General features: G+C 42.7%; 1 protein-coding gene across 2 annotated transcripts; it reads right to left on the bottom strand.

The window, feature by feature from the left end:
- Nucleotides 1-30: 30 nt before the first annotated feature.
- On the bottom strand, nucleotides 31-26,466 carry B4GALT4 (beta-1,4-galactosyltransferase 4). Of its 2 annotated transcripts, none has more exons than XM_054700544.1 (7): nucleotides 26,448-26,466; nucleotides 15,502-15,890; nucleotides 13,151-13,383; nucleotides 11,064-11,251; nucleotides 7,066-7,188; nucleotides 4,999-5,103; nucleotides 31-865 (listed from the first exon to the last, which is right to left on the bottom strand). In XM_054700544.1, exons 2-7 carry the CDS (start codon nucleotides 15,752-15,754, stop codon nucleotides 733-735), a joined length of 1,035 nt encoding a protein of 344 aa, XP_054556519.1. In that variant the 5' UTR covers nucleotides 15,755-15,890; nucleotides 26,448-26,466; the 3' UTR covers nucleotides 31-732. The 2 variants fall into 2 exon arrangements, with proteins under 2 accessions (XP_054556519.1, XP_037381400.1); XM_037525503.2 differs by lacking the exon at nucleotides 26,448-26,466 and adding an exon at nucleotides 25,374-25,438.
- Between the last annotated feature and the right edge of the window lie 1,026 nt (nucleotides 26,467-27,492).

Raw genomic sequence — 27,492 nt, 5'->3', positions numbered from 1 at the left:
CAAGTAAGAAACAAGACTGAGCACCTGATGCTTTTTCATCTTTTACTATTATTGTTTTGTGATTTGTAAACAGCGACACCATACCCTACATATACAAAATCGTTTTACAAAAATGCTTAAAAAACTAGTAGATTCTCTGCTGGGCTGGTCCTGGAAGGCACCTCTGGGCAGGGGACACCCCAGTCACAGCAGGAGCAGCAGCCGCCAGCGTAACTGCAGCGGCCTCTTCGTCTGACCCGGGCCTCTGTCTCCTCTTTATCTCCAAGGTCACTGCATCTTGATTCTTCACCTTTCTCCCCTCTTCTGTGACCTTCTTTTCATCTCTTCACAGGTGATCATGCAGAATAAATCACAGAAATGTGTGTTCGTACCTTTCTACCTGGGAGTAGAATAATTCTGGTTCTCTGGGAGCATTCAGCTACTTTATTTCCCTTGGCTTTTTTCTCAAGCAGCCTTCACATATCCTTTGAGTAGTCCTTTTACACTTAGTCCTTCAAGTATTTACATCACAATATTTAATCCCCATGATCAAAACAACTGAGAAAGCAGTCTTGTTACAATTGTGTTTACATTCCATATCACCAAGAACTCTGCTACGAAAATACAAAAAGGAAAAATTCAGCTGAATAATTAGCTCCAACAAGTTCTTAATGTGAACGATCAAAGGAAGTCTCTGGGTCAAAATTATTGCAATCAAATATTCAGTTCTTCTGAACGTCACCAGATTCAGGGTCATGGGTCCGACCAGAAATCCACTGTGAGGTTAATATAGAGAGGATTGTAATCTACAGAGAGTAGCTTATAAATACAACTTGACAACCCATCTGTTCTCCACACTTTTGACACCTGATGTAAGAGCTTCATCCTAAAGATAAAAAAGAACAAATGTGAATAAAACTTTAACATATATTTCCATTGCATTTTTCCTTGCCACAAAATATGGCCAAAGCATTTTGTAATTATTTCATCGATTGGATTTTCTACTGCAAAAAAAAAAAGGGTTTATTTTCCCTATGTAGTGTAGCACATAACAGACACCATCATGGTCATGTATTCATGTGTCAGACCCCACGTAAGACCCTGAAGAACTAATGATCAAAGGAGTCAATACAAGCAGTGTCAACAGAAGAAGTACAAGTGACACTGATTAGATTGATATGTGTCATCCACTGCTAACAGGCCCTACCCTAGGAGGTGCTTCAAGGGATCTATGAATCCTCCAGGGCTGTGTCTGTGGGCAGGGAGGGCACACAGCTTTCAGGACAGTCTCCAAGTCAGGTAAGCAGAGGAGAAGGATGAAGGGGCACCTGGCTTCAGAAGGGAGTCTGCAGAGGGGTTAGAGAGAGGTAAATCTGAGACTTAAAAGAGGAGAAATTCACCATGTGAAGAAGGTAAGTGCAAAGGACCCCCAGACAGAGAGCCCAGCCTGTGCGAGATGTACGCACACGCGACAGGGCAGCTTGCGTGTGGAGCACAGCCCTTGGCATGGCTGCAGTCCCCAGGTGTAGGGGAGGAGTGGGTGGTGAACTGAAGTGGTCTCAGGGAGCTTGGCAGTGAAAAGCAGTAAATTTGGTGACAGTAACTGTGGCTAGAAAGCAAAAGCATAATGTTGAGCTAAATAAAGTCAGAGAAAAATAATACAGTGTAATTTCACAATCTTTTATGTAGGGATACAAACATATAGGAAAATAAGAAAACCATCCGATAGCAGAAATAATGATCATTATCACAAAAATTCAGGAAACTGTTACCATTTGGGTGGTTTAGAGGGTTTAGGGAGGGCCACACAGGTAATGGGCATAAATTGGGTGTGGGGCCTCTCTGGTGGCACAAGGGGGTAAGCACCGCACTATGAAGCAATCCACAGCCTCTGTCTGCAGCACGAGTTCAATCCCCGGCCGGCCAGGGAGAAACCCACATGGCAAGGCAGACCTCTCTTGTCTCGCCCACTGCTCCCCTCAGCAGTATCTTTGGTCCGTCTGCCTGTTCTGTTCCCTGCTCTGTCTCTGGTGAATCCTCTCACCTCCCGCATCTCTGGCCTGTACCCCAGCTCTTGTATGCATAAATAAATAAATCTTTAAAAAAAATAAATTGGGTGGGGACACCTTGTTCATAGTTTCACAAACCTTTAGACTTTCCAAATAATTTTTTTTTAAAGATATATTTACTGGGCCTCCCCGGTGGCGCAGCGGTTGAGCGCTGGGTTTCGAAGCTGCCCGCGACCTCTGTGGTGCCAGTTCAATCCCCGGCTGCTCCCCGGCCACCAGAGGAGGGTCCCACATGGCGCGCAGACCTCTCCTGCCGCCCGCTGCTCCCCTCAGCAGTGTACTTCGGTCCTTCTGCCTGCTCTGCTCCCTGCTCTGGCTCTGGTGAATTCTCTCACCCTCCCGCGCTTCTGACTGTACCCAGTGCATGTATAAACAAAACAAACAAACAAACAAACAAATAAATAAAACATGCCGCTAAAAAAAAAAAAAAAGATTTATTTACTTATACAAGAGCTGGGGTACAGGCCAGAGGCGCAGGAGGGTGAAAGATTCACCAGAGACAAAGTGGGGAGCAGAACAGGCAGACGAATCAAAAGCACTGCTGAGGGGAGCAGCGGGCAAGATAGGAGAGGTCTGCCGCATCATGTGGGAATCTCCCTGGCCGGCCGGGAATTGAACCCATGCTGCAGAGGCTGCGAACAGCTTCATAGTGTTGCATAAGGATGATCGAAAGGTGACCTGAGGATGGCAAGGAAAAGGGCTGACCGAAACACTACGCAGACTAGCGTGTGCCAGGGTGGAAAACCGCCTGGGAGGAATGCCCTGTACTTGTGCCGTCCTTGGAAGTCTCCTCAGTCATAACTTAGCAACAGAGGCTCACAAGAACAGGAATGGCCGATAAGCCCAAGGTCTCACATACATGGCATGCTTGAGCTCACGTACATGGAGTGCGAGGCAAGGTTGTTTTGCTTTCTCTGACTTATGATAAAACTCAGATGTCCTTATTCACAATTCCCATATAACCATAATGAGAAAAACAGAGAATCCTGCTTGTAGCTGACAGCAGTCCCCCATATGGTGGGTCCTTCGCGATCAGATTCCCAGGTCTCAAAACCCACTAGAGGCTCACACATAGCACTCTGCTCAACCTGCTGCGCCACTGGGGAAGCCACCAAATAATTAATAAGTATTCTTTTGTATCCATTCAACATTTCTTTTTAAGTTGAAGAGACGAAAGCACACTGGTAGACAAAGAGTAGAAGGCTACATGGGAAAAAAAAGTCATTTTGTTAAAGTGGCATATTCTAACAAAAAGCCTAAATGCCTTAACATTGTTGTAAAATGCAGACTCTAACAAAAGAGCTACCAGCCATTTAATATTGTTTTAAAATTTAGCGGGGGGGGGGGGGGGGGGGGGGGAGCTACTAATGTAACTTCTTTTCATTAGTCACAGCCCCAAAAAAGAAATAGTTTATCTGGGCCTCCCCTGGTGGCGCAGCGGTTGAGCGCTGGGTTGTGAAGCTGCCCGCAGCCTCTGCAGCGCTGGTTCGATCCCTGGCCTCCGGCAAGGATCCCACATGGTACGCAGACCTCTCCTGCCACCCGCTGCTCCCCTTAGCAGTGTGTTTCGTTGGTCTGCCTGTTCTGTTCCCCGCTCTGGCTCTGGTGAATTCTCTCACCCTCCTGCGCGTCTGACTGTACCCAGTGCTTGAATAAATAAATAAATATTTTAAAAAGAAAGAAATGGCTTATCTGCCAGGACTCCTTGTTAAAGCAGGAGGATCTACAAGATGGGCCCAGAGCGCCATAGCACAGAGGCCATCACACCAGGGATCCAGGAGGAGACCCTCATGACCACCCTGGCTATGTCAATGGATTTAGGAGCCAGCGTGACAATCAGGCTTGAGGACAAAAAAGAATTATGAACTACATCTGAAGGATCAACTCATCATTCTGAAAAACAAAAATCAATGCACAGTCTTTCCCTTTATTCTGCTTTTTCTATAAAAACAGTACTCTGTACTGACATAGATTTAGAGGACAAATCCTTCTTTGTCGAAAAAACCTAATAAATGCAGAAGGAATAGCAATATCAGGATTTTGCAATGCTCAATTAAATAGTAAAAATAGATGATGATTACCAGAGGCTGCTAAAACTAGGAAGTAAAGAATGGAGGAGGGAACCACAACGAGTGGGTGCTGCTGACGACACTCGAACCCTCAGATCAATCCTAACATCACAAAGACAGGACCAGACATTATGTCTTCTGCCTGGGACCCAAGAGGAAGTACAAAGCACCAATGATGACGTGTTCTTGATCCCAAGCAGTACCAGAATCTGCTCAAGCCTCCATTTTACATGGAAATGTAAGGGTCAGAGGCATGTATCAAGTTATACCCCCTGGATGCAATGGCGAACTCCACAATGGAGGAAATTTCATCAGACATGGACCTGGTCATTCAACAAATCAATCGCAAGGGAAAGGAAATTGATAGATTAAAAGAGATTTCAGAAAGCTGATCCAAATGCAATGTGTGGAGCTTGTCTAGATCCTGACTGGAATAAACCAACTGTTTAAAAAAAAAAAAAAGCTTCATAATATTTATGAAATAATCAGGGAAATTTGAATACTGACTGATTTTTGGTGATATTAAGGAAGCATATTGTTTATTTCAGGTATGATTATGGGACTACGGTTTTTTTTTTTTGTTTTTTTTTTTAGGACTTCTATATTTTAAGGATACAGACTCAAGAATTTGCATAGGAAATTCTGTGAAATCTGATTCACTTCTAAATAATCCAATGTAGGAGGACAAAGAGGTGAGAGAAACAGGAGAGGTTTCTGGTGAAGATTCAATATCTCATCCCCACTACTTTTGTGTCTGTTTGGAAATTACCTTAATAAAAAGCTTTAAACAAAACTGGCTCATCTGACTGAATTCGGCATAGGCCTTACTGACAAAAGAGATTCTGTAGGTACCTGGCCAGTTGCGTGAATGCAGGACTTACCTATCTTTATTCACCTCGTTGCCTCTGTCTCTAGTGTGGAAGATCATTGTGTATTTACCCACTTCAGGCAATGGCCGGGTTATTTTCATTCTCTGAAGTTCAACCCTAGAAAAATAACAATGGTGTTTTTTTAAAAAGAGCATCACCCCACCTACCTATAATAGGCACTAAAAAGAATCATTTGCAAAAATTTATATACATGCACACACACAGTCATACTTGAGTCACCTGATTTAAAAATTGTCATAATATGGTATCAATTCAATAAATAAGTGATAATAAAAACAAGAAGGAAAGAAAGAATTATCTCATAATGCTGGACCTCTGACAGTAAGTCCATAAAAGAATCAAACTTAACATTCACTATTGGGGTAAAAATGAGACGTATCAATTTTACAGTTCAGCATTTGAAAAAAATTGAGGTTACTTAATTTAGTACATCATGATAAACAGGAGCACTGAGTCTCTAAGGGTCTTAAATTTACTTAGTGTTTCCTTCTTTCAGCAAAGAAACAAATGATCATTTAAGGTCACAAGTGTTAAAGCTCACAAACCTAGGCTCACACCTTGTTATGTGCAAATGTGGTGAGTCAGTGCATTATTCCAAGTCCTGGTTTCCTCATCTGTAAAGTGTCAGTGGTCTTAGAGAGCTGATTAGACAGTCTCAAAAGAGAGCATCTACATAGAGCATTCTTTGCAAACCATAATAAAATAAATAAGTGCAAATAAGGGTGGAATCTATTCACAGGTGAGCAAATATTAATAAGAAAATCTCAAATTACTTGGTTCATTTGCTAAGAACCACTCTGGAAGCCATGATGTTCCTATCAAATGCAAGCAAAACTTGGGGCTCTCCTCTACCTTGAAGCTAAGGAGGAACAAGGAAAAAGGCAGCGAAAATTCATGATAAGTACAAAATTTTACTGATCAATCCAGTGTGCAGTGAAGGGTATTTGGGGAGAGGGATACTGTCTGCTTCTATCTCTTGCTACTCCTGCCCTAAAACCTAGCAGACACCCTCTGTATGTTTTAGAAGCCATGCAGGCTGCTGAGGGATGGGGCCATGAGGAGCTGCTGCCTATTATTATGGTCACTCCCGTGGAGTCTTTAGTCAGGGAAATCCATTCCCCCCTGCCAGAAACATTCCAGAGGCTCTCTGCCTAGACATGGGAACGAGACCAGCATGGAGCCCTGGCTTCTTTACACTGATGCAATGGAAAATTTTTGGCAGTCACATATCTATTCATTCAAACCTCAGCTGAGAAACTTCTTTTCCAAGAGGCAACAGCAGGAGAAAGGGGGGTTCCTAATAGTGCAAAAGACTTTGTTTTTACAAGTCAGAAGATTCTGACCCCAGATTCTTTGAATATTTCTTTCTGGGAGATGGGGAGACCTATAACTATGGGGCCATGAAACCTAGGTTCAGGGGAAAGAACAGAGAGAGGAGGTCAAGCACCTTTGACCCTCACCCCCACAAGCAGAAATTACTCCAAGAGAATCTGCAGGTACAGCCAGCAGCCGGGAGCCAGACCCGGAAGCCAGGCCAGCAGTTGCTCCCCATGTGTGGGGTGAGCTAATGTACAGGGAGAGGATACCCTGATCCCCTTTAGTTTCAATGTATAGCTCCTCACAGGCTGCTGGCTCCCTGCTTTTTGGACACTGGGATGTGCCAGGATGCCAGGGGGTCTGAGAGAAAGCACAAGGCACTATCTTTAAGTTTAGTTTGCAGACACCCCACATTTTGGGACTTTCCATCCACTGGTGAGACCCTGTCTCAGGAAGTAACACCACTGAGAAGTCTATAAAGGTCTTCACCATCAGCCTGAACCCCAGACACCCACCCAGGGGCCAAGAAGAGACCACCCTCCATCATTTCAAAACTATCAGTGGGACAAAGAGCAATTTGGGTCATCCTGCTGTCTCTCATTCCCTGATACCGTTTGACCCAAATCAAAAGGTCTCCTGTCCTACTGGTCTTGCAACTATAGGTGTTATTCATAAACGTATTTTTCCAGGGCCACTACTGATAGCAGAGCCCCATGAAGGGGACCTGTCTCTGTTGTTCACCTGAGTCTGAGGTCATCGTCTTCGCCTCCCCATCCCCAGTAGTTGTTAGAGAATCCATTCACCTTGAAAAATTGCTCTCTGCTTAGGGCAGTAACACCCCCAAAATATCCACTGTAACGTAACCTGGAGCAAAAGAGAAGAGAGAAAAGGTAAGTACATAATAGAAAGTCTTTTTGTTCTCCATGGACACTTTGGAAACCTCCAGTTTCAGGGTTGGCATTCTAGGTACTCTCTGAATACCATGACTTTTACCCCTCCACTCCTGCTTGGCATCCAATTCCAAACATCCCAGGCCCTTTCTCTCTGATCTTCTTTCCTATCTAAACAAATGCTCACATCTGCTCACTAAGCAAGTTACTACACACTTGAAACTATTAATGTTTATGTGCAGAGGCCTATAGGGGAAACTGTAAATGTGCACCTTTTACATCAGCCCTGGATGACTGATTTCATCTCATGCACCAACCCAATAAATAGTAATGGCTTCCAAGGGCACTGAGTTAAGAAGGATTGTGAGGCTACATCCAGGATTAAAATGAATGAGTGACATGATATATATATTGGCTTTTAAATTTTTTTTTTTTTAAGGTGGTCAGATGGAGAGCAGGAGCCAGTTCCTGCACACACTTTGTATATGAATGTCTACTGAGCATGCAAATCTACTTCTCAGAGAACCTGAAAAAATGCAGACACCTCTATAACCCTGTGGTTTCTGGCTTGGGCAACCAGGTGGGTGATAGTGCCTTTCACAAAAGCAGGGTATACAAAACAACAATTATGCTTTAAGAGGAAGACAGTAAATTCTGTTTTGGATTAGTTGAGTTTGATACCCCTGGGGATTTTGTCAGTCAGGAAAAGGAATGCAGGGTTCATGTTCAAAAGATGCATGGCTACAGATATGGCTTTGGAAATAAGCTACCAAGAGGTGGTACTTGAAGGTGTAGGAATAGGAGAAATGCCTGAAGACAAGGTAGTGCTGAGCAGAGTACAAAAGGGGGGTTGTGGGGAACCCGACAAGAGATGGAAAGGCACCGGATTGAGAGTACCTCTTAGTCACAAGGACTCTTGTGTATTTTTACTGGACAAATTAGCAAACCTAAGAAATAAAGGTATACATTGCATGTAACGTAACAGTACAACGATTAAGAAACTCAAATGAAGGCAGCATATTAATTGAATACTACTAAATAAAAGGATGTGAAAATTTGGAGGACTTCTCACTTCAGCTTCAGTTTAAAATGCTATAGGACTGATGAAATATTTCTGCTTTTCGAAAGAAGAAAAACCAACAGGAAAGCCCATAAATCCACAGACACTTGCCATCGAACATGTAGAATCCAAAAAGCCAATCTGTAGTTTAACAACAAATTGATTCTGTTTCTAATTTTTAATTTTTTTAAAAGATTTTATTTATTTATACATACAAGAGCTGGGTTGCAGGCCAGAGATACAAGGGTTGAAGTGGCGTGAGAGGATTCACCAGAGACAGAGTGGGGAGAGAACAGGCAGATCTACTGAAATACCCTGCTGAGGGGAGCAGCGGGCGAGACAGGAGAGGTCTGCTGCGCCATGTGGGTCACCTCCCTGGCTGGGGATCGAACTCATGCTGCTGTGGCTGCAGACAGCTTCATAGTACTGAGATTTAACACCCTTGAGCCACCAGGGAGGCCCTAAACTGATTCTGTTTCTATGAGCATGTATGGGAAGGACCCTATTGAGCCTGTAACGGAAACATTTACTTATATACCCCAACTTAAACTTCTGAAAAATGGTATCATAATCTAAAACAAAAGAAAACAGAAGTTTTCAAAAGGCAGTTATTACTGACCAAGACATCTACTACATGTTTTTTTGCCATGGTTATCAGACTCTGTTCAACAAGGAAGGGATTCCTAACTACTTGAGAACCAGCACCTGAATAACACCAGGCCCAGGCATAACCTGCCAAGCACACCCAAGAGGGGTCACCTGCACTGATGTTTTGGTAGTGAACTAATATGTAGCCACTAACCACTGTGTGTGAGATAGAAATGACACACAAGTATTAGGCAGACACTTCAATCAGAATAAAAGGTTTTCTAGGAAATAGATTAGAACTCTGATCTTCAATAAGATTTATTTCAGTTTCTAAAATAAGGACATGGATTTGGGCCAAAGTTTCTTTCATTCAGATTAAAAGAGGAGGCACATTCCATCATCACCTGAGCCACATTAAGAAAACCTGCCAGGGCCTCCCTAGTGGTGCAAGGGGTTAAGACGCAACCTATGACGCTATCCGCAGCCACTGCAGCACAAGTTTGGTCCCTGGCCAGGGAGCTACCCACATGGCGCAGCAAACCTCTCCTGTCTCACTTGCTGCTCCCCTCAGCAGTGTATTTCACTCAGTCTGCCTGTTCTGTTCCCCACTCTGTCCCTGGTAAATCCTCTCACCCCCACCCCCACACCTCTGGCCTGTACGCCAGTTCTTATATGCATAAATAAATCTTAAAAAAAAAAAAAAAAAGAAAACCTGCCAGTTAAGCAAAGAAGACAAAGGTTTTCTCATATTTAGTCATAAAAGAAATGCCTGATCAGTTAAAATTAAAAGTTAAAACATTAAGATTCAAACCGTGGCTATTTCTTAGAGTGAGGAGCAGCTGATAAAATCCATAAGAAACACTTAAGTTTTAATTTTTGAAACTCTGCTGGGAAGCTCCCATTGATTCCACAAGATGAGAGGGCCACGTTGCCTGGGGAACAGCTTTAAACCTTTCCCTTAGTGTTTCTTGAAGACACTGTGCTCTCTTGCTCATTAGTTTATTCTAGGAGACATGGAGATCGAATTTAAAGGCAGAACCCAAGGCAAAAATCACCCACAGTCAATGCTACCCTTGACAATCTCTTAAACAGTGCAAAGTGAGAAATCTACACAAGAGCAACGTGGAACCTGAGACCAAGTGAGTTATCAAGAGATTTGAGGTCTCCAGCTTACGTCCACTCCCAGGGTATCCACGGGTACAATCTCCTGTATTATCTTATAATTTTTTTTATTTCCATCTCTCCCTCCCATCACCACGTGTTTATAGTTAACATGTAGAAGTTGAGCACAAAATTGATCAGCTTCACTGTAGGTACCTATCTCCTCACACTCACATACAAAGTATTCCCTGAGGACAGGCACTCAGCTTTATTCCAATTGTTCCCACGGTCCCTAACACAGCAAGCAACACAGATGTGGGCACAGGAGGATGGCAGGGCTTGGAGAAAGCTGAGAGGTAAGTGCACACATTCATAACTGAATAGTTTCATTTGTAGAGAATTTTCTTGGTCACTCTTTCCCATCTATTAAGCTTTAATAGGAGCCATATTAAAGAAGGCTGAAAAGGCAGCCCTGCTTCTCCTGGGGTGGTGAACTGGGGAGGAATGAAGACAGAAATGATGGTTCCCAGCATATCCCCAGGGTCTTTGAGAGAAAGCGCCTTCTCCTTGGTGTCTGGCTACCAGGCAGACTACTGGGTGCAGACTACTGTGCCTTCTGCATGCTCCCTTGGGACTCTGGGAAGATGTCACAGACTGGAAAAGACATCACACTCTCACTACAGAGGCCTGAAAGTTGACCTAAAGGGTGTGCTCTTGTTACCTCCTAGAGGGGGAAATCAGGGACAGACAGGTAAGTTATGAGCTCTGCTCAGTGTGTGACAGCTCACAAAACCCTGTTTTGCAGGAGCTGCGGGTGAGACTGGCCGACATTTGCAATGCTTGGATAACTTCTTTTTTGTTCCTTCCTGTGTGCCTTTGCGATCCTCTACAAAAGCTATTTTATAGAAATTAGGATTTTTTTGGTAAAGAAAGTAGAGAATTTCTTTAATTTCTGTTCTGAACTTTAATTGGTATATCATAGACCTTTTTCCCCATTTCTCATTTTCCTAAGACACCACTCTGCACACTACAGGGCACAACCTCAGTGATTACAGGGCAAGCTCCGCCGCCTAAGCAGACCATGAGCAGAACTGCCTTACCTGTAGCCAGTGCTGTTCCTGCCAACTACCAGATGCTTGGGCTGATCCTCACACGTGTAAAGGTTAAAGTCGTTCTCGGGCACCAGGTCCACATCGTGGAATATGAAGCAGTCCCAATTTTCATCCTTAAGAGCTTCTAGATAGCCCACATTTAAGAGCTTGGCTCGATTAAACTTTTTACTTCCAGCCTATAGATAGGGAAATTAAAATTTGAACAGCTTCTTACACAGGTTTCACACTGTCCCTCTACAGTTCAGATGCAGCAGCTGGTATTATTCTTGCCAACCCATAGGACTGTACTCATGATATGAAAATCTGAAGAGCAGATGCAACAAGAAAAGCCTGTGTGTTGTTTATGTTTTATACATACATATATTTCATAACTTAAAAATATGCCTTTAAGTGGGGAGTTGTTCAACAGGTATATTTTAAATTGTGCAAAATAAAAAAGTCCTACAGATTGGTTGCACAATAATGTGATTATACGTCATACTACTGAACTTTACGCTTAAAAATGGTTAAAATGATAGCTTTTGTTATGTATGTTTTTCCACATTTAAAAAACCATAGTTTTAAAATATAGTTAAGTCAAAAAAATTTAAATATACCTTTACTTAAGCCACATAAAGCTATAAAACCTTTCTTACATACTAGTCATGTCATTCAATTAACATTGTTACACTGTTGACTTTTTAATCTTACCCTATCCAAAAGATAGAGCTTGCCAGAAAGGATCAAGAAATGTTGCCATATAAACAGAAGATTTCATTAAGCTACTTAAAAGTTTCTTGGAATGGCTGTAAGGGAATCCTGCTATCACACTTAATGGTGAAGGCTAATCTTCATAACGGCTTTAGAGGGGATTCATCACTGGGTAAGAAGCACAATTCAACCATAATACAACTAAAGCTATGCTATAAGAAATATCTTATAGTATGAATTTTTCCTGGGCTGTCTAGATCAACTTCCTTAAGAATAAATTCCAATTTGGTAAATAGCTTATCATAACAAAAACACAGGCAGCTCTCAACAGTTACCACAGTGCTTACCTGAAAAAGAGTAACACAGAGAAGACATAGCTTTCTATTCATAAAAATATTGTACATTGGAGCCTGCTGTATTAAGTAAAAACCCAGAATAACAACAATGTTCAAAAGAGAAATAATTATAAACTAATATAATAGTAAAATTTTGTTTTGAATCCTAAAAAAATGGGTATAAACATATCAGATATACAATTGAATTCCAAGAGCCCCATTTATTATAATGTATACACTGCACACTGGTTTACAAAAACATTTTCTTCAAAACAAATTAATAGTAATAACCAATATTAAGGATACAATTAATGATTTTGCTTATATTTCTTAGCAAATTTTAAAGATTTGAAGGGAATTTGGATGATTCAGAACAATTTGAAAAGCTACACATGGATGTTTAAATTTGTGCCTTATTTTTTTCTGAATAACATCAATACCAAATAGAGGCATATTTCACTACCAACTCCACCTAGAGCTAAACGCCTCAAAAGTGTCGAACTTACCCTTATTGTGTTCCTACTAAGACAGACTTCTACAAGTCAAATAAGTGAATCAGAAAGAAAAAGTTGAACATAAAATGTTTTACATAATCTGCAAGCAAAAACTTAACATATTTTACTTAATAGGCAAAACTAAAGGCAAGAAGTTAGAGTTAGTCATAGAACTCCAGGGCTATTAACACACAGTAATCTATCAAATCCTTGGTCTAGAGCCCCACTGAATAGCCATGCTCAATAATGAAAAATAATTCTAATATCTCATGGTGCCATGCACAGCAAAGGCAGAAAGAAACAAGGTAAATCTCAGGGTAGTCACTGGCTAACATGGAAGGGCTCACAAAGTACAGGCTTCCTACAGGGGTTCACTTAAGAAAATTTTCCAGAACTTAGTTCCACAGCCTCACATTCTGGGACAAGAATTTCCTTTACTTCTTTCAAGAATAAGTGCATGGAAAAAGCTCTTTTTTGAAGATAGCTTGATGCTCATTTAACCCACATCCCCCAGAGAAAAGAGGGTCTGAGTTCTGGTCTCTCTCCCTGTACTCACTTGGTTGATAATGTAGATGCCATAGTCCAGCTGCTGCCTCTGCAGGAAGGGATGGAGATGTTCCAGCAGATACAGCAGGTGCTTCTCTCTGTTCCGGTGTGGAATGAGGATGGCAACCCGCTGTGCAGCCTTACAGTCCTCAGGGTGATAGCGGCCTCTGTGCACTTTGGTATTTTCTGCCTGCACATCTTCCAGTGTGAGATCTGGCTTGAAAATGAGCTTGTTCTGACCTTCTAAAAAAAAACAAAAAACAGCACATGCAACTACAGTAACTATCACATCAAATGCTGACAGGCTCACATGTGCAGTACTTTGAGCCTGGCCAGGCACACAGGGGCCTCTATATGAGTGTTAGCTTTTACTATTATTGCTTTTAAAGCCTCATTTGGCCATGAACTATTACTACAGGATCAAATGCCCAGATTATTGATTGTAAAAACACATAACATGTATAAGAACATTTCCTCATGGCTGGGTAAGCAGATTCGAGCTCGATGATTCATGCTTGAGTAGGAAATGTTCTCTGTCCTAGTGACTCCTGGAGGTCAGTGCCGTACCACTGTTCATCAGTGCTTATGGACACATTTATTGCTTACACATGGTATGAGGGTTTGAGCAAAGTGAGTAATACAATCAGAAATGCAATTTAATAACACTTGCTTTCCTATCTCAGCTTGTGTGACCTGTGAGCAGAATACTTCCCTCAGCTAATCAGGAGTAACAGCTTGGTATTTCCGTGACTGAGTAAAGGGAAGCAGCACGCCAATATGAAGAGAGTTCAAGTCTGTGGTTCAACAGGGAAAGTGGGTCTGTGGGGGGTTTTGTTCAGCTAAAAGCAAGAAGCCTCCAAAGAGACCCATTGACCCCCTCCTCCCCCAAAAGTTCATTCAGTGCATGCAGGCATGGTGAGGCACGCTGGACACTGCAGAGCCAGAAAGGAAGACCTGCCTTCCCCCTGTCTGCCCATTGTCTCCTGGGGAAGAAAGACAAGCATATGAACCACATACTGCGATCAGCACAATAGAAATACAGGCAGGCACGCAGGGAACATAAGCTTAACTCTGGGACAATCCCAGATGGGAGACAAGACATAGAAGCTGGATTTTGGATGAATAAACAGGAATCCACCAGGCAGACATGGACAGCAGAAAAGCATTTGGAAAGAGAGAACAATATAAGTAAAGTCTCAGAGGGGTGTTTGGAGAGCTATAAGCACTTTGATGCTCTGGAGAATCAGATATTTATCAGATTTTCTAACAGAACCTTTGTGGGTTAAATTTAATATTGTTGTGGAGGTTGCCTCTCTGATCAGTGTGCTCACTAAAACCAATTTATTGTCCCTTTAAATGAAAAGGCAAGACATCAAAGAGGAAGCAAAACATACAACATATTTAAGGAATCAACACTAAAGATACACTGAAAATTTACTCAGTCCTGGACCTCCCTGGTGGTACAAGGGGTTAAGACACACTCTAGGAAGCTATCCACAACCACCGCAGCATAAGTTTGATCCCTGGCCAGCCAGGGAGCAACCCACATGGCTCAGCAGACCTCTCCTGACTTGCCAGCTGCTCCCCTCAGCAGTATACTTTGGTCAATCTGCCTGTTCTGCTCCCTACTCTGTCTCTGGTGAATCCTCTCACCCCCCACACCTCTGGCCTGTACCCCAGCTCTTGTATAAATAAATAAATAAATATTTTTTTTAAAAATGAAAAATTACTCAGTCCTGTCCCTTGACTTTTGATCAAGAGGATGCACACAGGAGATACAAGTTATGCCTGAGTGCCTGTGTTTCTCCACTTGTGCCCCTGAATCTGGCTATGCAAGGAAAGGAATATGTCCAGGTTAGCCCAGTGGTTCCAGGAGGAGGACGAGAGACAGGTGGAGCAGGGCAACCAGCCTAGATCAACCAACCCCAGCTCAGCCAGTAAACCTGTGAACTAGCACATGCCTATCAATGTATGTTGCGAAGATGCCGTGGCTGGATAATAAAGCTGGGGCTACTCATGTAATAGAATTCTATACACCAGCAATGTAGCCACATTTCACAAACATAATGCCGAGCTATAGATATCAGACACAAGAGTGTATACTACATATTTCCAATTATGGAAAGGTCAAAAACAGGAAAAATCTCATGGGTTGTGTTAAAATCTTAAAGTTAAGGGTAGCAGTGACTGGAGAAAGCATGAGAACTTCTGGGGTTCTAGGAAGATGCCATTTCTTAATTTACATACTGCTACACATACATTTTGAAATACCTAGCCAAGCGATATACCTCTGGCTTTTGTACTTTTCTGCACATACATTTAAGCAAAAGCATTTGTAAAAGTGAAAAAAAAGATACATACTGAGGTATGGAGACGGAGAAGGGCAGCTCTCCAGGTTTGCTTTTGTCTTGGGTGCTTCCTCTGTCACAGTTCCTTCCGTCCCCCAAATTATGGCCTTGTTGAAGTTAGCCATGAAATCCTTTGCTTTAGGAATCTCTTGAATAGCACCCACAATGTAGTTACTAGTGGCCCACCCAACCACCATCATGCCTAAGGTAAAAAGCAACAGTAACCGGAATTTATAGGAAAAGTGAAAAGTCACTTTGAAGGCCATGTCTTCTCCTCTGTGAGCAAAACTTATCTCTCCACCTCACTGCAGGCAGGAAGCTTCAACTTTTCCAATCTGATTGCGAACTTGATGACAGCTCAAGCAAGGCCTGCTTTACTCAGTAGTTCTGCACCAACAAGCTCTAAAAGACAAACCACAAAGACGTTTTGTTTCAAATGCAAATCCTGTCCTGAAATGATTCACTTCAGCACAAACTGAAAATCTGTCCCCTCTAGTCTTCCCCCGCCCCCGCCCCTTTAGTTAGGAGTTCTCCAACTAAGGTTTTGAGATTAAAAAACAAAAATAAAAACCCAGAGATTTGAAAGGAAGAAGGTTCCAATCGTCTATACATCACAGAAGTTCTCTCTGGGTTATCACCCAGGCTGTCTATCACCCAAGAAGAAAAGCCATTTCCAGATATTGCTTAAGAAGACAAGGCCAAGAGAGATGGTGCTGGCCTCCTCAGCTCTGAGCTGGGCACAGCCTATGGCACATCACTATGGTTCTCTCCCTCCATTGCCCCTCCTGGCACAGCTCTAAGAGAAGGTTAGCAACATGTGAAATCTCGCTTCACAATGCATTTTGCGCCAGAGGAAACAAGGGGAGAGAAAAAAGCTCTTCTCTTTAAAAGCCAAAAAACCAAGCTCCTGAATGAGGGAGAAAAGTCAAGGATCTTTTAGTTATAAACGTTATGTTCACAATGTGGCACTGGCACAGGTTCATCCCAATGGGTGGGGAGGGGACAAGACACACAACAGAATCCCAACACAGGAGGGGAATAATCTGTAATGACAGGGAGAACTGCAACACAAGACTGCAATTTAGATCAGGAGGGTAGATTTACACAGAAATAACAGCTCACCCACTCAGCTCCCACACTCATTGGCATAACTCCAGTAGTCACTTACCTGAGCCTTGGTTTCCTTATCTGTCAAGTGGAGATAACAATACTTTCTACCTAGTGAGTTTACTGTGGGGCTGGAGGTCCTAATGTATTTATACACAGAGTGTTAGCCTGTCACCTGGCACACAGTGAGCAACCACTCTATGGTGACTGCTACTGTGGTTACATAATTTTACAACAAATGATTTTGGACGAGGGCTGGCCGACAGGCAGATGCACTGGTGGCAGCTGGAACCACAGCTCTTGTGCTGTATTTCTCACTGTCAACTGATGAACTGCCATCCTGATTTCACACTTCAATAGAATGTGGTGGGAGAGTATAAATGCTTGGTTATTGACAAATTTCCAGTTTCGGAGGCCACACAGCCACTGGTCAGCTCCCGGTCATGGTGAATAAGCTAAGGTGATGAGAACTTCTTGGCGAGGGCCCTTGGGACACAGCCAGGATTACCCCCACATCCTCTCTGCACTGCCAAAACCATGTCTCTCTTCAGATTCTAAATGTCTTTTCAGGAACAGTACAGAAAATGCTCAAGCCAGAGCACTGATATCTCCACAGTGAAGCACAGCCTCAATTAACTGGCTAGAATGTAGACTGAAATATTTTCTGTGCCAAGTAACAACATTAAAAAACCATGACTGAATTAGGACAAAAAGAAAAACAGACTAAACCTTATGTGAGATTACCACTTAAACTATAGAAAATAGAAAAATTGAAAGAAAAATAACCAAAAGCTAATAATAATTGTACTAGCAGTATGGGATGTTTTCTTTTTCCTTTTTGAAATTTTGTATGCCATGTTTCTGTCCTTTTATAATGAAAAGAGAGTTTTCTTTTAAGGAAAAATAGAGATGTGGTAATTGACTACAAAAACCAAAACCAAAACCAAACAATCTTAGGAAGCCTTCAGGATAGCCTCATACTCACTAAAGAGTCACATTCAAAAACTGAGATCTTGGTTCATGTGAGGAAAAGCATTTCTCTCTAGGTACAGTGAGGTTCCTGGGTCAGACCACAGAAGAAAATTTGACCCAGGAAGTGGTTAAGTAGAGGCCTGTGTTTAGGCCCCTGTGTAGGTATTACAAGGTTGCCTGAAAGCAGTAACAACACCTAAGAAGAGAAATGTGTACATTTACTCTATGTCAGGCATTAGGGTTAAATCACTTGTATCAACTTATCTAATTCTTACCTCCAACTTGTCAAGTAAGAGTTATTAGTCTCCTCATTTTATAGATTAGAAAATGGAAGATTTAGATGAAGTAACTTGCCCAAACCTTCACACAAATGGTAAGTGGTGGAGTTAGGGGTCTGAGCCCACTAGTCAGTTTCAAAGTCTGAGCTTCTCCCACACCCCTCATATAGACTTTCCTCCCCTAGTGCCTGGGTGTATCTAAATCAAACTCCTGAAATCTGCACAGTTCCTTCTGGTGACAGTCTACTTATGCCCAACACCCTCCTGTCACTTTTCTTGGGACTGTTTGCACACATGGCTTTCTGGAGGTCTGTTCTCCTTCCAAGTGACAGTAAGTCTGCAGGCTTCTGGGGCCAATCAAACAAATTCTTGTGGACTTTATGGCAGGAGATTTAATTGTTAGTGTTGACAATCATTTTTTGATAAAACATCTCAACCTTGAGAAATTTAGCCTGGGAACATTGTTTTTCTAAGAGCCACTGTAGAGCTGACAAATGGAAAACTGACTGAAGGGATTGCTGATCCTGCAAATACTATTGCGTTAGAAGCAGAAAGCACAGGACAGAACATATATCTAGTTCTCTCATTTCACAGAGGGAGAAGTGTGGTCTATAGAGATTTTAAAACCTACCTAGCAATAGTGAGCTGCGAATAGTCAGACTAATATTACAGAGCTTCCGCCTATGGAATTTGTCCAAAGACAAGAAATTTAATATAAAAACAATCATTTAAAAATATTTATTTATTTATGTATACAAGAACTGGGGTGTAGGCCTGAGGTGCAGGGGGCCGGTGAGAGGATTCACCAGAGACAGAGTGGAGAGTAGAACAGGTGGATCTACTGAAAAACACTGCTGATGGGGAGCAGCAGGTGAGACAGGAGAGTTCTGCTGTGACATGTGGGTTAGTTCCCTGGCTGGGGATAGAACTCAAAAACAATCATTATTAATGATTACCGAATAATTAACCCGTCATTGCTAATTCCACTTCTTGAGGCTATATGACATCAGTTAAAATTAATTACTTTTCCTTTTTCTATGTCTTAGTGCTCCCCTCAAAACTGAAGAGGGAGCCAGCATGAAGGAAGCTACATTGAGAGGTCTCTTTGGTTCCTAGGAGTAAACACCAACAGGTATAGGGCCTCTATCACCCATCCAACCATTTTTCCAAAGACATTTCTTTGCCTAATACACACTCAATATAGCCTACTTCTCAGTTATATTGATAGAAACTTAGCACTTAAGAAACTTTCAGCAAGTTTCCTATGAAATGGTAATAGAGAGCCTCCCCGGTGGCGCAGCAGGTTGAGCGCAGTGCTATGAAGCTGTCCACAGCCTCTGCAGTGCAGGTTCAATTCCCAGCCGGATGGGGAGATACCCACATGGCGCGGCAGACCTCACTTGTCTCGCCCACTGCTCCCCTCAGCAGTGCTCTTGGTCCGTCTGCCTGTTCTGTTCCCGACTCTTCTCTGGTGAATCCTCTCACCCTCCTGTGCTTCTGGCCTGTACCCCAGTTCTTGTATAAATAAATAAATCTTAAAAAAAATAAATAAAATGGTAAAAGACAATGTATCTATCTTACACTGTTGGGTAAGAATTTAATGAGATGATGCACCCCAACACACCAGGTACATTCCCAGAAATACATTGTATAATAGTTATTGACTCTGATTACCACAGTGCAAATCTTATTAGAGTGCTGCCACAGCAATGTTATCTCTCAAATTACATACTGAAATATAGATGATTTTTATTTTCTATCTCCTTGTAATTTTCTATTTTTCTTTCAATGATTATGTATTGTTTTTATAATTTAAAAAATACAATGATTTTTTTTTAAATAAGTTTTTTTTTTTTAGGTAAGGTAACTTCTGGTTGGTGTTTGAGGAAAGGTCATCATATGGGACTGATTTATAATAACATTTAAGTAATCGAGGTCCTGAATGATCCTGAAAAAAAAAATTCTTTTCAATCAAAGCTATCTTGAAGTGAAGGGAATTGTGGCTGTAGAGAACAAATTCAGGTAACAGGAAAGTAGCTATTTAGGGCAGAACTGACCACCTTTTTGCTTTCTAGCAACCTGGCCTAGAATTAGTTCAAAATGGCTTTATAATTTGGTTTTTCTCCTCTCAATTCAACCAACCTTTTCTGAGTACCTTACTTGCTATTTCAGGCATAGTGGTAGGCAACAAGGAAACATAAAAGGAATTAAAAGTATAATCCTTGCACTCAGAGTTTATTTCAATACTTTCTTAGATTTTATGTCTACAATTTGTTTTCAAATATGCTTGTTCCACATAAAATATATAGAAGAAAATATAGGCAAAACACTACATGACATACATCTCAGTAACATCTTTAAAGACACATTTCCTTCCCAAAGCAAAGAAAGTGAAGGAAAAGATTAACAGCTGGGATTACATCAAACTAAAAGGCTTCTGTATAGCAAAAGAGACATTAACCAAAACAAACAGACATCCTACTGATAGGGAGGAAATTTTTGCACACAATACTACTGATAAGGAACTGATCACAAAGATCTACAAAGAGCTCCAGGACTCAACTAAGTAAACAATCCAGTCAAAAAATGGGGAGAAGAGTTAAAAAGACACTTCTCCAAAGAAGAAATGCAAATGGCTGACAAGTATTTATTTATTTATTATAAGTGATGTTCAAAACCACTATGAGATACCACCTTACAGCAGTGAGAATGGCGCTCTCTCTATCTCTCTCTCTCTCTCTCTCTCTCCCTCTCTCTGAATCCTCTCAACCCTTCACACCCTCTAGCTACACCCCAGTTATAGTATGCAAAAATGAAAATTAAAAAATAAAAACCAGAAACTGAATATAACCCAAGTCAATATATGGAGTAAATTAACTTAATTCTTTTTTTTAAAAAAAGATTTATTTATTTATGGGGTACAAGCCAGAGGTGGGGGGTGGGGGTGAGAGGATTCACCAGAGACAGAGTGGGGAACAGAACAGGCGGGTTGACTGAAATACACTGCTGAGGGGAGCAGCAGGCGAAGCAAGAGAGATCTGCATTGCTATGTGGGTTTTTCCCTGGCTGTCCAGGGATCAAACTCAGCCAGGATCAAACTCATGCTGCAGAGGCTGCGGACTGCCTCATAGTGTGGTGCTCAACACCATGTGCCACCAGAGAGGCCCTAACTTAATTCTATTTTTTTTAAAGATTTATTTTTATTTATTTACTTATACAAGCACTGGGTACAGTCAGAAGTACAGGAGGGTAAGAGAATTCACCAGAGCCAGAGCAGGGAGCAGAGCAGGCAGAAGGACCGAGGTACACTGCTGAGGGGAGCAGCGGGCGGCAGGAGAGGTCTGCGCGCCATGTGGGACCCTCCTCCCGTGGCCGGGGAGCAGCCGGGGATCGAACTGGCGCTGCAGAGGCTGTGGGCAGCTTCGCAACCCAGCGCTCAACCGCTGCGCCACCGGGGAGGCCCGTAACTTAATTCTTGAAGAGAATCACTGGTTTTGGTACTCCTCAAACTGACCTAACACACAGCAGGTGCTCAAATTGATAACTAATGAATGACTTTCTAGGATATTCTAGTTGAAATACAAAAGGACACACCATAATCCTAGGCTACTTACTAAAAAGGATGAGAGGTTGGGTGGGGTAAGGGTGGGGGGATAAAGATTAATAAAGGGAAAAAGTTAAATGGGTGTAAAAATTCCATTTGAGGAAGAGTTTAAAAATTGAGCAAGGCTCAATTTTGTGTGTAGAGGGTTCACCTCAAGGAAATGGTTCTTTCTCCAGCCTCCCTGGTGGCCTAGAGGCTAAGCCTCAGCTCTATCACCCAAGCATCCTGAGTTCGGTACAAGGCCAGGGAGCTAACCCACTATGGTGCAGGACACCTCTCCTGTCTCACCCACTGCTTCCCTTGTGTATTTCAGTATATTCACCTGTTCTGCTCCCCACTCTATCTCTGGTGAATCCTCTCACCCCCTGCAATTCTGGCCTACAACCCAGTTCTTCTAAGCAATAAATAAATCTTTAAAAAAGAAAAAAGAAATGGCACTTTCTCTTGGCCACGCCCACCACCTTCTCCAAGCCATGCTCCTCTGTCCTGGCTCTGAAATGAGTTGCTGCTTGGCTGCCCACTCCTCCCAGCCCAGGGAACACGGTGCTGAACAAGAGCTGTGGGTGGTCCTAGACATCCACTTTATAGCAAGAGTTGTCAAGAAATGGTCAGGGAACAAAAAGTAAATTTAATTAGCTAAAGGACTGAAATTATTTCATGTAGTATACATTATACAGCATCACAGAATTTATAAGAATTTTTGATGGGGGAATTTAGTGAAGAGATCATGTGTGCTTCTGTGTCATTGACCACTATACCTGAGAGCCCTGCAGGGGATCAGCAAGGTTCCCTCTCTGCAGTCACTAGGGGCACATGGGTAAGAAGGCTTGAAAAGGTTTAAGAAAATTTAAGGTAATGGAAAAAACAAGGGCTTTCAAGTCACAAAGGGCTAAGTTCAAATCTTGCTTCCAGATGAATAAATGGCTTTGGGCCGGTGACCTCAAATTTTATTTTGCTATTTAAAAAGCATTTCTCAACAACTATGAACCAGAGACATACTATGGGGGGGTGGGCGGGGAAAGGAGAAATTGGGGTCAAAATAAGGGGGTTGCAATTGTATGGGGAATATAAAAATAAAATTTAAAAAAATTAAAAAATAAGAATAAGTGGGGACTATAACCAAGATGAAAATGCATACATTGTGCAAAAATGAAAAATGGTGTAAAAAATATATAAAATAAAAAATGAAAAAAAATAAAAATGAAAATAAAAAGCATTTCTGAAAGCGGGTCCCAAAATCTTCATCATATACAAAAGGGAATATGTTAAAATTGATAGATTCCTGGGCCCTACCTCACAATGAATGGGTCAGAACAACAAGAAACTAGGACTCAGGAAAATGAATTTTTAACAAGTTCCCTAGGTGATTCTTATCCACATTAAAGTTTGAGAACCAACGAAATAAGAGAAAGGACCTGGGATTCAACAGATCCTTCAGAAACGGTCATTTTCCTTCTGGTGCAAAAAAGTAGTAAAAAGATATGTGAGAATGAGATTTTAAAAATGCATTTGGATGGCTTTTGACTCCATCATTTGGAAATTTATTACAAAATATATTTATTTATGCTACGTAAATAATCCTAGGTAGACCATGATATTCAAATCACAATTACTAAAATAACTAAAAATTGAAAAGAAGCCAAATGTTAATAGGAACTGACTTAATTACAGATCCTTCATAGGATGGAATATGCTCTCATTAAAATGGTGTTTAAAGAACTTAACTTCATGGGAAAGTGCTCATGATAGCTAAATGGGAAAAAGAACAAATTATAAAAATGTATATGGAATACAATCCCAATTATGCCATAGATAGATGAGTGAGCATGTCTTGTGTGTATATGTAAAGCCACAAAGAAACCCCTTAATTACAGAATTATGGAAATTTTGTTTCTCCCATCATTTCTAACTTTTCTAAAGTAGGGTTGTTATGATCAGAAACAATGTCATTTCTTCTGACAAAATAACATAGTTTTCCTTTAAAATATGTTAAAAATTAGGGGCCTCCCTGGTGGCACAAGGGACTAAGCACACCACTATGAAGCTATCCACAGCCTCTGCAGCACCAGCCTGATCCCTCCTCCAGCCAGGGAGCTACCTCTCCTGTCTCACCCGTTGCTCCCCTTGGCAGTGTATTTCACTCAGTCTACCTGTTCTGTTCCCCACTCTGACTCTGGTGAATCCTCTGGAGTACAGCACCTCTGGCCTGTACTCCAGTTCTTATATGCATAAATAAATATTTAAAAAATAAAATATGTTAAAAATTAAAGATAACAGGCAGGAATTGACTTCTAGTTACATAAGTTGGCAACAATTCCTCATGTCACCTTTAAGGAAATCTGTTCTCAGCAGACCCCAACATAATGGATGTTAACTGGCTTAATTATGATCATTTTGTAATATATACATCTATGGAATTATTATGTTGTACACCTGCAAATGAAATAATTGTATATGTCAACAATATCTCATTAAAAGATAAATAAATAAGTAGGTCTCAACAAGCCTAATCTCAAAGAAAAAACTCAGAGATTGACAGTCATTTCAATACCAGAAAATCTTAGGGTCTCTATTTGAAATTCCTACCCGTAGGCTCCCCCAACTAGAGATTTTTATTTCAAAGGCCTGAGATGGAGCCAGGGAATCCACATTTTCAATAGTAACCCAGGTAAGATTGAGAAATGACCATTCACTGATGGCTTAAACAATAAAAGGCAAATCACATTGACTTGCTTTGTAAGTCCCCACTTCGAATAAAAAATCTTCAAAGAGATATGGTTAGTTCTCAAATCATTTACAAGCATCTTTGGGAAAAGCACACCTTAGCTCAGCTTAATATTATTCCAAATACTTGTATCAAGTGCCATATAATATAAAGTTTTGCTGTCTCTCCCCCCATATTCCTTAGTCAAGAGTTCCGTTCTCTTTAGCAGGTGACTTCATCTGATCAATAGGTAGCTCTCCTCTCTTTGCATGGGGTTTAAAGGTTAACCCTGTTCTAGAAGATAAAGAGATAAAACCGTGGTACACTAACGCGTTATCTCCTCCGCCTAGATTCAGATTCCAAGAATCCTGAACAGCCCGGTCTGCCTACAGCATACTCCACTCCTCTTTTATGATCCTCTTCCGCTACTACTTCCCCAAAGAGGTGGGGAGGTCACCTGGTGCCCAGGCAGCCTTCAGGTCCTCCTCCCTCACCTGCTTTCACACACTTTGCAACCTGGCTCACGCCCACTCCTCGTTGATTAACCTTTCGCGTGTGCCTGCAGTAGAGCACTGATAAGTCCTTTTAAGCGCGCGGGTGAGGACCCACAGTCAGGCACCCCGTTTTGTATCGGGGCTGCCCCATAACAATCTCTTCTGAGACTACCAACCCACAGGCTTTTTCTCAATCCCAATTCTCTACAGATAATAATCAACAGACACTGGCTTCTTTCTAAAGCCCCTCAAGACAGGTGTCCCAGAAGTTCTTTCAGATCCAGGTGACTCTCACAACTTGTCAGGCCCCGCAGGCCAAGCCCCCAGGCTGGGATGAGGTGGTCAGTTTCCTAGCAGAAACCTCGGGCCCAGACGGCTTCAGGAGGAAGGTCTTTCTTCACGTCGCAGCGCCCGGCGGGGAGAAAGGTTCTGGGGTGGGGGGCGTCAAGAGGCCTCAGGGGTGACCCCAGGATCTCTCCCTACGTGGCAGCAGCTCGCCCGGCTCCCCCACGGGCAGCAGGGGGTGCGCCGCGGTGGCGCCGGCACCTGGGCCGGTGTCTCCCGCCAGCACGGCCTTCGCAGGCCCCTAGCCCTGCCGCTCGGTTCGGGCAGGACCGCTCCACCGAGGCCGGCTGCGTCGGCCCCACGCGCGCCGGGCCCCAGCCCAGGGGCAGACCCAGAATTGAAAGGCCGGGGCGCCGACACCGCCAGGCCGGGCGTACTCACCCAGGCGCAGCGGCGGCGAGCCCCGCCGGGAGAAAGTGAAGGCGGCGAGAAGTGGTCGCCGGGCCCGCCCCTGCCGCCCGGAGGCCCCCAAGGGCCGGCTCCGCCCCCCGCCCACCCCGCGGTCTCCTCCGCTCCGCCCTGGGGCGGGTCCGCCGGTGGCTGCGCAGCCTGGAGCTCAGCCCCGGGCCAGAGCGACCCACCCGCGCAAGGAGGCGGCGCCCGGAGGGGCAGGACGCGTGGACAGCGTGGCCTAGGGAAGGTCTTCGCTGCGTGTCAGCACTGCGCGAGGGGCTGGGCTCTTTCCAAACTCATGCCATTGGCAGCAACGTGGATGGAGCTGGAAGGGATCATGCTCAGTAAAATAAGCCAGAAAAAAAATGAAAAATACCGCATGGTTTTACTTATAGGAGGAATGTAAAGGATCCAAATAAGGGATCAGGGGGGAAAAAAAGTAATTATTAATAAAGTAAAAATCAAAATCAACAGGCAACTATAAACCAGAGACATTTTGAGGATCAAAACCGGCGTTGCAGGGCCTCCCTGGTGGCACAAGGGGTTAAGACGCAACCTATGAAGCTACCCACAGCCACTGCAGCATGAGTTCGATCCCAGGCCGGCCAGGGAGCTACCCACATGGCGCAGCAGACCTCTCCTGACTAGTCCGCTGCTCCTCTCAGCAGTGTACATTGGTCAGTCTGCCTGTTCTGTTCCCCGCTCTGTCTCTGGGGAATCCTCTCAATCCCCGCATCTCTGGCCTGTACCCCAGCTCTTGTATGCATAGATAAATAAATCTTTAAAAAAAAAAAAAAAAAGCGTGGCAAGAACACAGACTATGGTGATGGTACACGGGTGAATTGGTGGTGGGAATTTCACGGAGACAATAACCGAAATGAGAAAGCACAAATTGTACAAAAATGAAGAACGATGTGAAAAATATATAAATAAAAAAATCTATATATATTAAAAAAATCCAAATTGCATCCCCGTAAATGCTCACAAATATTTGTGAAGGAGATACAATCCTTCCCGTTTGGCGCAGTAGAAAACCGAGGCTTTAGAGGGCGATAAACTTACCTTACATCACCCTGACAGGTTTTCAGCTTTCTCAACCCCATAATGCACCAAGTTACCGGGCTTCCTCACTTCGCCAGACTACTGAAAATACTGGCCGAAAAACTGTGACAAAGCCGTTTTTCTTCAAAGGTGTGTTTACAGAGAGTCAAGACAGAATCATACATTAAAATTTAAGTGAAAAATCATGGTGGGCTCTGCTTAGCACGCAAGGTAGATAGCTCCACCCACGGGGTAGTAATAGATTTCCAAGAACCACCCCATCTGAAAAGGGGCAAACCATAGGAAGAACAGGTGCTGGGGTTATGAAGCACTAAGCAGGAGTCTGGGCTGTGCTGAGGTTAGCGGAAGGTCTGTGCTGGCACTGCGATCTAAGATCAAAGCAGACAGCAAACCTGAGCTCTCCGCATCAAACCCTCAGCAAACCCGAAGGCCAGAAGAGCACAAAACAGGTGCTATGTCACCAGCATCTGAGCAAAAGCACAGAAACTCACTCTGGAGAAGAGTCTCACTGTAGTCCCAAGGAAAATGAAATTTAAAAATAAAAACCATCAATCACAGGAGACCACACAAAAATGATAGCAGGAATAATACCTAACAGATTTAAACCCTCGAGGATATCAGAAGTTGGAAGTGTTTGACACAAAATACAGAATTTTTTTTTAATTTTTAAAGAAAAATAAATGTCTCTAGAGGTTACCTACCAATTAGGAGAAAGGATAGGAGAAAGGATACCTTTATATTGGAGAAATCTGGCAGACACCACACTCACCAAGTACTCAGTTAATCTCACCTGTATACATATTGATACCACATGTGAGGTGATCCTCTGAGCGCATGACATGGTCGTTACTGTTTTCCTCCCAAGAATGCATACTTGGAATTTAATCATGAGGAAACAACCAGACAAGTCAAAATTAAGGGACATTCTTCAAAAGCAATCCGCTTCAAAAATGTCAATGTCATTGTTATAGAGCAACCCCGATATTAAACGGGTTCCTGGCTGTGGGTCCTCACCCGCGCGCTTTAAAGGGACTTATGAATACTC

This window comes from Talpa occidentalis, unplaced genomic scaffold (genome assembly GCF_014898055.3).
Source record: "Talpa occidentalis isolate TD23 unplaced genomic scaffold, MPIMG_talOcc4v2.1 talOcc4.4, whole genome shotgun sequence".
In the NCBI taxonomy this organism is placed as follows: Eukaryota; Metazoa; Chordata; class Mammalia; order Eulipotyphla; family Talpidae; genus Talpa; species Talpa occidentalis.
This window is presented reverse-complemented; position numbering and strand designations above follow the sequence as displayed.